This window comes from Eschrichtius robustus, chromosome 12, assembly GCF_028021215.1.
Source record: "Eschrichtius robustus isolate mEscRob2 chromosome 12, mEscRob2.pri, whole genome shotgun sequence".
NCBI lineage: Eukaryota > Metazoa > Chordata > Mammalia > Artiodactyla > Eschrichtiidae > Eschrichtius > Eschrichtius robustus.
The window spans coordinates 84130653-84145764 of NC_090835.1; the positions used below are offsets into that span (position 1 = coordinate 84130653).

The 15112-nt window shown below is 41.9% G+C and overlaps 1 protein-coding gene across 1 annotated transcript; it reads left to right on the forward strand.

The window, feature by feature from the left end:
- Positions 1–5138: 5138 nt before the first annotated feature.
- LOC137774083 (DLA class II histocompatibility antigen, DR-1 beta chain-like) lies at positions 5139–13186 on the forward strand. Its single transcript, XM_068559202.1, is given in 6 exon segments — positions 5139–5242; positions 8830–8978; positions 8981–9076; positions 11515–11796; positions 12555–12665; positions 13149–13186. Coding segments are annotated over 6 exon segments (780 nt in total).
- Positions 13187–15112: the final 1926 nt, after the last annotated feature.

Genomic DNA, 15112 nt, shown 5'->3' on the forward strand with positions numbered 1-15112 from the left:
GATAGTCTAATGAGGGTTCCTTTGGAGTATACCATCCTTTTTCCTTGGCTGCCTTTAAAATTCTTTCTTTGTCATTAATTTTTGAGAGACTTAATGTAATGTGTCTTACAGAGGTCTTTTTGCATTGAGATAATTAGGTTTGTTCTTAGCTTTGTGGACTTGCATATCCAGTTCCTTTCACGGGTTTAGGAATTTCTCAGCTATTATTTCTTTGAATAAACTCTTTGCTCCCTTCTCCCCCTTTTTTTATTTTTATTTTTTTGTGATACCCATTATCCTAATTTTCCCTTTGTAAAAAAGTCAAATAATTCTCATAGAATTTCCTCATTTGTTTTTAGATCTTGAGTCTCTTTTCTCTTCTACTTGTATCATTTCTAGATTTCTATCTTCAAACTCATTAAGTCTCTCTTCCATATGGTCTCCTCTATTTCCAATGCTTTTAATGCATTCTTCATCTCATTTATTGATTTCTTCAGCTCTAGGATTTCTGTTTTTTTCTTTTTAGAGTTTCTACCTCTTTTGTAAATATTCCTTATGTTCATTAATTTTATTCCTGAGCTCATTGAACTGCCTTTCTGGATTTTCTAGTAGCTCGTTATTTTGAAATCTCTGTCAGATCACAATAGTCCATGACTTTAAGTTTGGTTTCTGGAGAATTGCCATTTTGTCATTTTCTCTTTGTGGTACCATGTAACAATGGTTCTTCATGGTGGTTGAAGAGTTGTTCCTCTGCTGGTGTATTTGAAGTAGTGAACACCTTTCTTCTTTAGGTAAAGCTTTAAAAAAATTTTAAAACCTTAATTCTGAGTTCTTTCTGTGTTTTCCACTAGGTGGTGCTACAGCACAGGTTTTTGGTTTCTCTTACCTGAGCTGCCTCTGGTTATGTTTGAGAGTCGGCAATTTCCACCTCTCACTGCCTCTGTCAGAGGTGTTGGCCACCTAGTACCCTCGTTGCTACTGCTTGTACTTCCTGGGTCATTGGTACCTTGCAGCTGCCAGTGTCGCTGGCATTGCCACCTGGGGCAATGGGATGATGGGCACTTCTGGATGGAGCATGGGGGTCTCCTGAGTCACAGGCTCTGCTGCTGTTGGGAGGGGAAGAAGAGGGTGGGGGGAGGGGGGCCAGGGTCAAGGGCTTTTCTACTCTGTCCTGAGTTGTCAGTTACACTGGAACCACCACTGTGGGCAGAGGCCGGGGGGTTGGAGTTGTGGGTTCCTCTGTGATGGAAGGATGGGGTTGTAAGCTCCCCTACTGCTGCTGCCTAGTTCCCTGTGGCTGTGGGCACTGTTGTGGCCAGGAGGCTAGAGTCCTGTGCTCCACCTCCCCTGTGGCTGCTGGGTTCTCTAGGGCTGCGAGCTCAGCTGCTTAGGCTGGGGGCGCTGGATCCCAGGCACCACCTTCACTGTTTTCCTGCTTTGCCTGCTTTGTGTGTTCCAATCCACCCACCTGCAGATATATAGATGTGTGGAATTCTCCGGCATCCTGGTGTGTCAGGCAGAGCCATCTTTGTTGAGTTGTGGATGTTTCAGTGGTTGTAGATGAGGGGGACAGACAAAGGAAACATCTCACTCCACCATGATGATGATGATGTTACTCTCACCGTTTCTTATTAATAATAGTTTTTCCTTAAATGAAGGGACCACTGACCTGCTTCTCACTAAGTTCCAGATTAGTGGTGGTAGCTTCCGAAAACTACAGGGAATATTCTGAGACTATTTGGACAAGACTCATTCTACGCCAACTGGCTTGCTGACAACTAAGACCCCATTTTCCCCAATGTATTGCAACCCTTCAGGCTTACTACAAGTGAGTCCTAGTCTGTGACGATTAGTAGTACTCAAGGCATTCTGTAATGATACAAATTTCAGTCTTCCTGTTGTTTAACAAGTCTGTGCTTCTGATGCCACGTGTTTGTTTGCACGAGTGTTGCAATTTATTTTCCATAAAAACAAACCTGTGGTCTCACACAACAAGAGCAAAGACTAGAACTTCGGTACTGAAAACCACTCTCTTCCAGAAACCAATATAACTGCCTTTTCTTCAGGAAATAAGCCTTTATTTGACACTTCTCTTACAGAGCAGAAGCTGAGCAGGGTTGCTTCTCCTCTTGCCTTCAGTGAAGGAGCTCAGCCTCAAGATCACCTGTAGGAGTAATGGTTTGGTGACAATTGCTGCATTGTTTTACGTGAACTGTCCTTCTATTGAATTAATATTGCAGAAAAGTTGAAATATATAATATTTAGAGCAGCACATTTTTATTATTCATAAATGTATACAACGTACAGAATTTAGGTCATCGTCATTGGTTCATTCTCTTTTCAAATAAATTTGTAAGATTTGTATATTGTATGTGAAATTTATATGAACAAGTTTTGGTAGTGCTCTCTTTAACTGTGTTTCAGTATATATATTATACAATTAGTAAATTGCATGTCAAACTTATATGAACAAGTTTTGATACCGTTCTCTTTAATTCTATTTCAGTATGTTCTTGATATAGAATTACTTTTCTTTGCCATTCTTTTTATCCTATAACCTAAGGTGAAGCTTAGTTTGACTTTCTCAGATTTTCACATGTCACAACTAGTTAATTCTGAGTAAATTATGATTTTCTCTTGGTCAAATTAAGCATGAGATTCTCATGGTTGCAACTGCACAATATCCAATAGTACTGAACTATCACTGGAGCCTTAGGGACATAGATTGTTCTGGAATCCAGGGACAATAGTGACTTCTACCCAACCTCTACAAGAATTTTGAATTTTCCACATTAATAGAAATATATTATTCCATGGTAAGCAAGATACTATTTCTATCCTATTCCAAAATGTTCAGATTAACACTACATTATGCCAAGAAATCTAAAATAATGATTGAGGACAATGGATTAGATTTAGGAATTTGGAGGCCTCTGCAACCTCAATAAGCAGGAGACTTGCGGGGAGCAACGGGCATTATTACATAAGACAAATGCAAACACTGTCATTTCCAGAAGAGGGTTACAATGTTGATGAAGGGAAATTTTAAAGAATTATAATTGCTATACTGTAGCTACTTCAATTTACATGATGCTGTCAGTCATTAAAAGGAGTAGTTTTATTGATACACATATCCGTGAATTAAAGCGATAAAAATAGTTTAAATGTAAGGGACATTATTTTCTTTAGAAATTAAATCTGAGGTGGTATGATGTGATGGCTGAGCTTACAGGGTTTGAAATCACATGTAACTTGGCTCAATCTGGAGTGTACCATTTACTAGTCTTGTATCCTTGCAGAGATTATCTAACCTCCTTCCACTATTTTATTTTCTCCATTCGTAGGATTAAAAGGGTACTTGAATCACTGAGATGACATGAGAATTACATTTTAAAAAGACATATAAAAAGTCTTTGTATAATTCTGGGTACTAAGTAAAACTCTCAAAATTTACTCAATAAATTTTAATCATTTTAAAGCAGCATGATGAGTACTGTCACTAGAAATATTAAGGCACATAAAGAATGGCTTGGGCAGAGTGTGAATTAATGCATAATTTTAAATAAGTAGTTGCATTTAAAGTCCATTCTAAATCTGAAATATTATATTTATGTTAATATAATGTGTAATAATAATCTAAAAGTAGAATTACATTTTTAAGATTATATGACTACATCAAAGGATATAATTCGTAGTTTTTTCATAGGGTTCTATTTATGAACACTCCATAATGTATTCATTAGCAACACCTTCTTACAATATCTTCTGGAGATAAAGCAAGAGAAGGTGAATTATAAGAGGACATGTTCCCAAGAAAATAAGAAAATCCTAATGGGAGCCAAGAATAAGGAATTGAACATATTTTACATAAAACATTAATTATTCTAAAGAGGAGGTGTTGTGTCAAAGGCTGACTTTGACTTTTTATCAATCTTTCAGTCACTTGCAAACTCTGCTCAGTACAGCTGGCTTTATCACATTAAGTTAAATGTTACAAAGATGTCTTCAAGATCTTCCATTCCACGCAGATTGCCTCCTCTAAGCCCCTTTCTCTATGAATATTCTGGAGGTGCCACTAAACTTAGATAGCATCAGGAGACAAACCTGTGAAGTTTTTCCACTCATGTTAAGTAATTCACGAAATTTCTATTTCCTTTAGTTTATCAGAGACACCCCTGCCTGTCAGGAAGTACAGATTATACTCTAAACAACAGCTATAACTCTGTCACATCATCAGTTACCAGGGGATGGTGTTCCTTAAAGCATCCAGAGAATCACAGCATTTTTCAGTATTGTTATACCTGAAAGATCACAGTGCCTTCATTTCAGTTGCAGAGGTTAAAGAATTTCGCCAAATCTACAACAAGTACAAGAAGGACCAAATTAAAGGTCTCCTAAATTGCAATCACTTTCTCTCTACCTGCTCAACTCCTAAACACACTCATACAATTATATTTGTCAAAATATCTATGTCTTCGAGTAAGAGAAATGAATGATCTTTAGGCTCAAACATGTGATACATCATTGACAAGCAGGGAGCTGGCTCTCAAGAGAAACCCAAATAAAATGTGTCAGATACAACTGGATCAAACATTTAAAGCACTAAATTAAAACAATCCTTTTTTTTTTTTTTTAATTTATTTATTTTTGGCTGTGTTGGGTCTTCGTTTCTGTGCGAGGGCTTTCTCCAGTTGTGGCGAGCGGGGGCCACTCTTCATCGCGGTGCGCGGGCGTCTCACTGTCACGGCCTCTCCCGTTGCGGAGCACAGGCTCCAGACGCGCAGGCTCAGTAGTTGTGGCTCACGGGCTTAGTTGCTACGCGGCATGTGGGATCCTCCCAGACCAGGGCTCGAACCCGTGTCCCCTGCATTGGCAGGCAGACTCCTAACCACTGCGCCACCAGGGAAGCCCTAAAACAATCCTTTTAATGGAGGAAATTCTAAGTTTCAGAAGAGCACCTTCATACTGAATCTCTGACCATTAAGTGATGATGCTTGTCATCTGTGGTGCTGATTGGTTCTCTAACACCAAGAACATCCAATCCAGGAGCAAATACTGAATTCCTTGGTTGGTGTCACTTGGGTGGAGGAGGGTCACAGTACCCATTTGAGTGGGGCTTGCCTGCTCCCCTCACACCCTGTCCTCTCCTGGTCTCCAGCATGGTGTCTCTGTATTTCTCCGGAGCCTCCTGGATGGCAGCTCTGACAGTGATACTGATGGTGCTGAGCCCGCCCCTGGCCTGGGCCAGGGAGACCCAACGTAAGTGCACACTTTGGGGGGTGAGCTATTGTGGGGTGCGGGAAGGAAGGGAGTTAGCTTTATCTCTGTGTCCAGACCAGCCTTCTTTAAAAATTGTGACTTTTCGGGCTTCCCTGGTGGTGCAGTGACTTTGTTTTTAGTGACCACCTATCTTTATCACATGGATCTCCAATCTATCTACAACAAAATGTGCCTGGATACTTGCCCTCTTAAAGAGTGTGGCATACGTAGCCTCCGTATCTATAGTCTATTTCTTCTCAAGTGTCCTCCAATGAAACTTCCCCAGCCTTGCATCCCATCCCTTCAGGTGTTTGAAAAGAATAAGAAAAAATGATGTTAAAATAATTTTCCATTAACAGATCTCTTTATTATGTTGAATTGTACAAGAAAAAGGGAAAGTTTCTCTGAAGATTTTATGGCGAATCTAAATACTTAGGAAGATCTCTCCTAGAAGGTCCTGTCTTATGTCCTCAACAGGATCTGTGTTGCTGCTACCTCTCCCTAATATATGAGGATGTATCAAGGGAACTCCCCTATTATCTTCTTTCCATTTTCCCTGAACTCCAATGTTTATAAGGTTTGAATGCCTGTACTAGGAGTTCTTTGACAGAAGTTGGGGTTAGTTTTCTCTCTATTTCTCCTTGGTAAGGCACCCTGGAGCTGAAGCAAGGATTCTTAGTACTTGGAATGACCCTGTAGATAAAGAGCACCTATGGGGGTGTTCTTTGATGCCTTAAAAAATGTAAGGCATCTTCTGAACACCCAACACAGGTTAGTGACCATTATAAATCTATTTTGAGCCTTTCTTTTTTTTAAAAAAAAATTTATTTATTTATTTATTTTTGGCCGAGTTGGGTTGCTGTGCGCGGGTTTTCTCTAGTTGTGGCTAGCGGGGGCTACTCTTCGTTGCGCTGTGCGGGCTTCTCATTGCGGTGGCTTCTCTTGTTGCGGAGCATGGGCTCTAGACATGAGGGCTTCAGTAGTTGTGGCTCACGGGCTCTAGAGTGCAGGCTCAGTAGTTGTGGTGCATGGGCTTAATTGCTCTGCGGCATGTGGGATCTTCCCAGACCAGGGCTCAAACCCATGTCCCCTGCATTGGCAGGTGGATTCTTAACCACTGTGCCACCAGGGAAGCCTGAGCCTTTCTATACTATCAGTTTCCCCCATATCTCCCCCTTCTCTGGCCAGAGCATAGAATAAATTATATGAAATTCTGATTTTGTAGTTCACAGATAGTCAAATATCTGCAGTTTTACATGGGAAACCATGTACCTCATTAGGGTACAGAAAGTGTGAAAGTTGTTTCCATCCCATTAGGCTGAAAGCTGGTAAGCAAGTCAAGGGAACTCATTGGTCTCTTGGAGTCTTGGACCCAAATTTCATAAGATCATGCATCATGCCCTCTGTTTTCCTTTATCAGCTATGTTTGGTTACCTCAAATTTTAGTTCCTCCCTATTTTTCCCCAGCTATGTCATCACCATATCTGATAATCCCCAAAGTATGCACAGACCCTCAGCACTATAACAGGTTCGCTGGATGATTTCGAACATAATGAACTCTTCCCCTTTTCTTAAAATTACCATTTCCTACCTGTGAATGTTTCTTCCAACTAGTAGAAGAAGAAAGAGGAAATTTGGGTTTTTCATGAGAAGTAGAAGGGATATAATGTGTCATCAGAATAAAAGAGCGTTGGAGCTGAACCCTTTCTTGCTTTCTGGGATGCCCACAAAAATCAATTCCTAGAACCCTGGGTTTATTAATTTAGACTACAAATATTTTTCTGAGCAACTATTATTATATGCTGGGCTCTATTCTAGGCTCAGACAATCCTATTTGAATAAGATAGAAAAATCCCCAATTATCTTGGAACTTACTTAATGACAAGAAAGACAACAATCCAATAAACATTTAACAGCAACAATGACAACCAACAAAACCAAAAAACATTTCAGAGAGCAACAAGTCCTCTGAAAAGAATAGTTCAAGGTTATGGGACAGAGAGTATTGGATTCACCTGCCTTCAATTCAAGTGTCTAGGGAGCTCTCCCTGGAAAGGTGACATTCAGTTGATACATAAATGATGAGAAGAAGCCAGACATGTGAGGGATCTAAGGGACAAATGCTCCAGGGAGAGGAACCAAGGGAAAGGCCAAACTGTGGGAAGATGTTTGCTGTTTAACGGACAGAAAGAAGGCTAGAGTGACTGAAGCAGAGCAAGCAAGTTGGGGAGTGAAATAAGATGAGGTTGGAAAGGAAATCAGGAGCCAGATCATATTAGGCCCAGATGGTCATGGTGAGAACTTTGATTTTTATTTGTGGAGATATGTGAAGACAAAGTCCTGAGGGATAAGCTTGACCTTCTATCCACCAACCCCCACCATTTAATTCATTAACAAGTCATACAACAATCTACCCCAAATCTGTTCACTCTATTTTTACTACTGTCTTTGTCACTACCACACTAAATGAAGCCACAAGCACACCTTCACTGGAGAATTCTACCATGTTCCTAAATGGTCTCCCTATCTCCACTTGTGGACTCCTAAAATCCAATCTCTATGTAGTACCTACAATTATTTCTTAAAAGTAAACATAAATGACCCTCCTTGTAACGCTTCAGTAGCTTCACGTATCTCTACCTAACCTAGGTTAGGGTTAGGGTTTCCCATTACATTTAGCATGAAGTCAAAATCCTAACATTGTCTCCAAGGCTTCTAAGTACCCCACACCATTTCTCCAGTCTAGTCTTTTACCCTCCTCCTTCCTCACTCTCTGTGCTCAGTGAACTGTTTTCTTCTGATTTCTTGCAGAAGTTCATCATGTCTTTCAAGCTTCTGCACACGATATTACCCTTACCTGAAATATGCCTCCTCTTTCTCTCACATACACCCCCCTACACCCACTCTCCCTTTCAGCTCACATCAACTTAACCTTTCATGTCACATCTTAAATATCAGTCTTTAGAGACTACTTCTCTGACACCCTAACGTAATTATTCTCTGTTCTAGATCTCCGTGCTTTTCTTGTGACATTTCTGGCTCCTGTATAATTAATTCTTGTGTGGTTGGGTTTTGTCCATCACTTTCACTAAATTTTATGCTCCTAGAAGGTAGGGGAGATGTTTGTTTTTCCTTCTGTGGATTCCCAGGGGCAGCAGCACAGGCTTGGCACAAGGTCAGCACTAGGTAAGGAAGTGTTTCAGGAACAGCTAAAGGGTGGTGGGGTGAGAGGAGGAAGCAGAGAGTGTTTTTCTGGTGGAGGCATGCGGGAGGAGGTGGTGATGGGGCAAATCCTGGTCCCGCTCAGGCTTGGAGGTCCCCAGCCAAGTACAGAGCTGACTGCATCCCAGATGCCTTAGGATCAGAGAGGTCTTCTCCGCACACCATGGTCTCGCTTGACCCTGCAGATCAAAGATGAACCCGTGGGGTAGTTGGGGGTGCCAGTGGAGCCAATAAGGGACTGTCTTAGTGCCCCGTCCTCCGTCTGGGTGCCCTGCATTTGTGGGTATTGCCTTCAGTCATTTCCCAGGAGTCCGCCCAGGTGATCAGATCTTTCCTGTCCCCACAGCACTTTTCATGTAACAGTTTAAGGGGCGAGTGTCGTTTCTCTAATGAGACAGAGAGGGTGCGGCTAGTGGTCAGACACATCTATAACCGGGAGGAGTACGCGCGCTTCGACAGCGATGTGGGCGAGTACAGGGCGGTGAGCGAGCTGGGCCGGCCGGATGCCAGGTACTGGAAAGCCAGAAGGACATCCTGGAGCAGAGACGGGCCGAGGTGGACACGGTGTGCAGACACAACTACGGGGTTGGTGAGAGCTTCACGGTGCAGCGGCGAGGTGAGCGCGGGGCTGGGCGGCCAGCGGGCGGGGGCGCAGTGCATGTGGGTGTGTGTTTGAGACAGAGACAGAGACAGGGAGACACAGAGACGGGGACAGAGGAGACTGCGTTCGGGGGGCGGGGGGTGTGTAGGACTGCGAGCAAGTAAGAGTTAGGCGGGTTCCTGTTGTCTGGAGACAGTGTGTGATTTTGTCAGTGACTGTGAGAGGGGACAGAGCGTGTGTGGTGTGGGGAGGCCCGGGAGGGAGGGAAGGTGTGGCGGGAGGGGTGCAGGAGGGAGGCTCCGGGAGTCCTTGGTGGTCCCTGTGGGGAAGGGGAGGGGGAGGAGGAGGGGAGGGGAGAGGAGGGGAGGGGAGAGGAGGGGAGGGGAGGGGAGAGGAAGGGAGGGGAGGGGAGGGGAGGGAGAGGGGAGAGGAGGCAAGGGGAGGGGGGAGGGGAGAGGAGGCAAGGGGAGGGGGGAGGGGAGAGGAGGCAAGGGGAGGGGGGAGGGGAGGGGGGAGGGGAGGAAACCCCCACTGGGGTGGGCAGTTAGAGATGCGGGAGGGACTTCAAGGTGTCTATGGTTGGGGGAAGGTTTGGGGGAGGAGAGGTGAGGAAAGTGAAAGGATTGGGAGCCTGTGAGGAGAAGAGTCACAGCGTGCTCTGGGCACACACCCTCTTACTCCTGACACCCCAGAAATAAGTGTGCCGCGTCTGTCTGTGTGCAGGAGCACTTCACTGAGAAAAAGGTGTCAGACTACTTTTTGACAGGTGCGGGCAGGGGAGCCTCTGAGGCACCTCTGATCTCTCTGAAGCTTATTTCAGGTCTAAATTTCTTGCTTTTTTTCTCCTTAGTATATATATTTTACATAGTTGAAATGATAGTGAAATCAACTTTTTGAATTATAATTTTGTTACTTAATATGCTGATGTTACTATTTTTTATAATGCTAGTAGTATTTGAGTAGTTACATATTATCCTTTTTATACTTGTAACAATTTACCTCATTTTACTTTACATTCCCCTTTATTAGATCTTTTTACAACATTACCAAACAGTTGAAAATTTATATCTTTTTGTTTTTATTTTCTATTTCTTTGATTTCTAAGGTTCTTGAACATTTTTCACATATTTATTGGCTAACCTTTGTTATGGCTCTAAGAATTACCTATTGTTGACTATGTCTGGGGTCCTGGTGGTTTTCTAGGTGATTTTACGGGTTCTCTATGCATTAAGATTAACAAGTTGCTGACATTTGATTTGGCTTTTTCTCCAGTTTGTGGTTTATGTTTTGATTCTGTTCATTATATTCCAAGTTAGGAATTTAAACATTTTTATTTAATGAAATATACTGCAAAATTGTTAGTGATGATTTACCATCAGTCTTAAATCTACCACTTTGCATTACTGTAAAAATGTTTTTCCCCCCAGGTTTCTCTTTTGCAAATAATAATTGTGTTTATTGTGGCCGGTGGTGTCAAGGATTGTCTCAGGAACTAAGCACACATATTAATGAGTCTCAGACCCTGCCCTGAACTGAAATGTCAGCTTAAAAAGAAAGACAATTGTAAAATGATACAATTCCAGTAATAGATCTGCTTGTTTTGCAAAGCAGAGGAATTGATCAGCTGAGTGTAATAATAAGCTTTTGTTTTGTTTTGTTTTGTTTTGTTTAATGAATGACTTGACTTGGTCTTTTCTCTCCCCTTCAGGAATCATGCTTTCCTTGGGACTCAACTCAGAGTTTAAGAATCACCTTTGTCTATTCCTGCTTCCCAGGGTAGAACCCTTTCTGTGGTGTTCTAAGGTGTGAGTGTAGCATTCCCAGGATTTTATCCTCTGTCTCCCCATCTACCCCAAGCTGTCCCCTAATTTATCCACACTGCTTTGAGTCATATTTTCTCTCCAAGTAAATGAAGATAGTAAATAGCTAACATATATTAATGACTAAGTTCCAGCCATTGTTTCACATACTTTAGGTACATTAATCCTCACATAACCCTAAGAGATAAGTTAGTATTATTATCCCCCTTTACAGGTAAGCAACCTGAGGCACAGAGGAATTTTAAAATTCACCCAGGATCAATCAGTAAGAGGCAGAGCCTGGATTTGAACTCAGGCACCCAGGCTCCAGAAATCATGCTATTAATAATACACTATATACTGTGCAAAGATTTGCAAACACATCAATTCAACAATGAATAACTCTTTCATGCTACGAAAAAACAAAACAATAGAAAACAAATTTCCTGAACATCTGTCAGATCTAATGGGCCCATACTGTAAGCATTAAAGTCAAGTCTTATGGCACTAATTTCTGTTGGACTACATGACCAGCTTTCAGGGAGGCCTGCCGGAGACTGAAGATTGGGACTAGAGACTGGGGGCAGAAAGGCAGCCAACCAACGAGACTTACTCTGTCTCCCTCACTTATCCCCTCTACCTTTTCTCTCCTAGTGGCGCCTACAGTGACTGTGTATCCTGCAAAGACACAGCCCCTGCAGCACCACAACCTCCTGGTCTGCTCTGTGAATGGTTTCTATCCAGGCCACATTGAAGTCAGGTGGTTCCAGAACGGCCAGGAAGAGGAGGCTGGGGTGGTGTCCACAGGCCTGATCCCTAATGGGGACTGGACCTTCCAGACCATGGTGATGCTTGAAACAGTCCCTCAGAGTGGAGAGGTCTACACCTGCCATGTGGAGCACCCCAGCCGGACGAGCCCTCTCACAGTGGAATGGAGTGAGAAGCTTTCTGGCCTCATAAGTTCCTCACCTACCAAGGAGGGATCTTGCTTACCCCTGAGGGTTCGGTTTCTCCTCTCCCCATAGCATGTGTTTATTTGCTCCATGTTCTCCTCTCCTTCAGCTGAGGTTATTATTGAGGATATCACAGGAACCTTATAATATCCTGTGATAGAAATCCTCTGATAGTTTACAGATATCCTGTGATATTTTCTACAAGTACCTATACCTCCTAGGAGGCGATTCTGCCTGACATGCAGAAAAGAGGTGTCCCTGTTTTGAGCCTCCGTGAAATCTCAGGTCATGGTCACTACATGGCCCTGGGCACCAGTCCCCTGCCTCAGCCTGGGCTTGTACTTCTGACACTGTTTCTCTGAGATGTTCACTGTGATCTGTGAAGGGGCACATCCTCTACAATGTAGGGACCTTCCTGACATGAGAGAAGTCCAACCTCAGTTCTGCCTTTTATTAGCTCTGTCACCCTAGACAAGCTACATAATATCATTGAGTCCCAGGCTCCTCACCCATCAGATGTTGTAGTCATGGCCTTATGTCAGGGCTGTGATATTTAAATGAGTTCAATGTCTTAACCTTGTAGCTACTCTGTATTTTTAACCTCTTTTCCAGAAATGACCAATCATTCTAGTTCTTCCAGGGCAGCCTTCTTTCCCCATTCTCAAAGATCTCAATCTCAGAATCTCAATTAGAGAAGTTGGATTTGGGATAAGAATCACTAAAACTAGCTTCTTTTCTCAGGGGCACAGTCTGAATTTGCTCAGAGCAAGATGCTGAGTGGAATCGGGGCCTTTGTTCTGGGTCTGCTCTTCCTTGGGGTGGGGCTGTTCATCTACTACAGGAATCAGAAAGGTAAGGAACCTGTTGGCAGCTGAGATGCCCCACAGACTTTTTTGGAGAAAGAAAGATGGTTTTGCTCAAGTTTGTTCTCTGTATATCAGTGACTGTGTATAAAACTTCTATTTCCCCTTTATTGACCTCAAATTTCCAGAAATCCAGAAATCAACAGTTCATGGTTACATATGGTTGAAAAATAAGAGGTGATGGCCTGTAGAGATAAAAGAAGAGTTAACATGCATGGAGATTTTGGGTGGAGATCCTGGGGCAAATGCAGGAAGAGACACAATGGCTGATGAAATTACACTGGAATTTTGTGACAGAAACGTCATGGATCACATGCTCCTAGTGTCTGCTCTCCTGTCTACCCTGGCATTAGGGGATAAGTGTTGTGGTGTAGGGAAATATCAGGTGGGGGCCTGGGGCTGGGGACGTGGTATCTGGGGACAGAATTCCTTCCATATCGTTTAAATATATATCTTCTCTTCTCTTTCCCAGGACACTCCGGACTTCAGCCAACAGGTAATGCCCTTTAATCCTCTTTTAGAGATAGATTTGGTCTCCTAAAACTGGTTGTAGAGATGACAAGACAGGAGACAGACATAACGGGAAAGACTTTTTGAATTCTAAACTTCTTCTTGCCACTTAACAAAAGGCCAGTTCTCTAAAGTAGCTTTGGCTCAGGGAGATCTAGGAATTTTTTTTCCCTTCTTACAGTACTGCTTTAACATGAGACCCTGGGAGAGGGGGAAAGCAGCTGCTTGTAGAATTAGCTTGTAGTAAAAACAACTCTATCGTCTGTCTTCTGCAGGACTCCTAAACTGAAGTGAAGATAATGACACTCATAAGAGGAAGAACCTTCTGGCTCAGCTACTTTGCAGCATGAAAGTGTTTCCTGTTGGGCTTTTAATCCACAAAGAGAGTACTTTCTCAAGATCTGGTTTGCTCCTGCAGAAAATCTCCTCCCTGATGGCTTCGTCAGCCCCTGCCGCTTGACCTGGAAATCCGGAATATTGAAGGCAGTAGCCTATCTTCATTCTTTCCTGGTCCCTTTTATATTCAAGCCTTCTGGCCTCCCTTTCATCTGAACACATCTTTAACCCACATTTCTTTACGAAGTTTTGCTCAAATAAACGTGGAGTGAGAAGAATCTGATACAGCTTCAAGGAAAAACATAGACAAAAAAGAAAAAAGAGAGAGAGAGAGAAAGGGAGTGTCTGGTGGGGAGGGTGGGCAGCGGCAGGGTGAGAATTTCCCCCTCTATCCTTCCTGAGTTCCTGTGGCTAGACTAGTAATAAAATTGATGCAAGACAGATTAGCAAGAGAAAAAGAAACAAATTTTAATTCACGTGCATGGAGGTCTCTAGAAATAGGACCTAAGAAGTGGCCAAAGCAGGTAGCTTTTATGCTTTTTAGACAAAGAAACAATAAGTTTGTGAGTAATTGACAGGACAAAGAAACTTAGGTTTTGGGTGCTCTAATAGTGAAGAACCTAACCAAAGTTTGGGCTTGAGGTAGTATCAATAAATTAAAGACGCAACAAGGTTTGTTTATATAGGTTTCTTGGTCTGAATTCCTGTCTCTGGTGATAAGTGTGTCATACCTCCAGATGCAGGAAGTGCATCTTTCACATGAAAGGTTATTTCCTGCTTTCAGGGAGACAGAAGGAGGGTGAGAGTGTCCCTCTTGCATTGGCCATTTCTTAAGTAACTTTAGTTCAAAATAATCAATATGCCATTGTGACATATTTGGGAACAGCCTTCCCTGAGCCCCAACAAGAGGTTTTCAATAATAGTTTTTATTTTTATTCCTGAATTTTGGTCACATGTGGGTCTCGTAGGTTTCTTTGCTTCATTCTCTGTTTTATCTTGAGTTTTCTGTATTCTGTAATCAGGAGTATTTAGCTGAGATAGTAGCCAGTTTTGGGAAATGAAGTAATACACTTCTAGATAATCCATGGCTTATTAAAGAATAAATCAGATGAGAAATTAGAAAACTATGGGAATGTTAAAATAGATTTTCAGTACATGTGATATGCAACCAAAGGAATCTCCAGAGGGAAATTTATAGATTTAAATGCTTATATTATAAAAGGAAAAATATATAAAAATCAGAGACCTAAACTTTTATCTTAAGCATCTAGGAAAAGTAAATTTAACTTGAAAAATAGAGGAAAGGAAATAATAAAGGTAAAAGAGAAAATTAATACAATTGAAAATAAATGTATAATAAAGAAAATTAACAAAACTAGAAGGTTTTCTTTCTTTTCTTTCACTTTTTAAATAAATCACCTACAAGATTGCTAAAGAAGAAAAAAAAAATCTAAATTAGAAATTATTAACACCTGGAATGTAAAAGATAATATTCCTAAAGATCCTACAGGCATTAAAAAGATACTAAGAAGATATTATAAAGAATTTTATGCCAGTAGATTTGATATTTTAGATGAAATTCATTGAAAA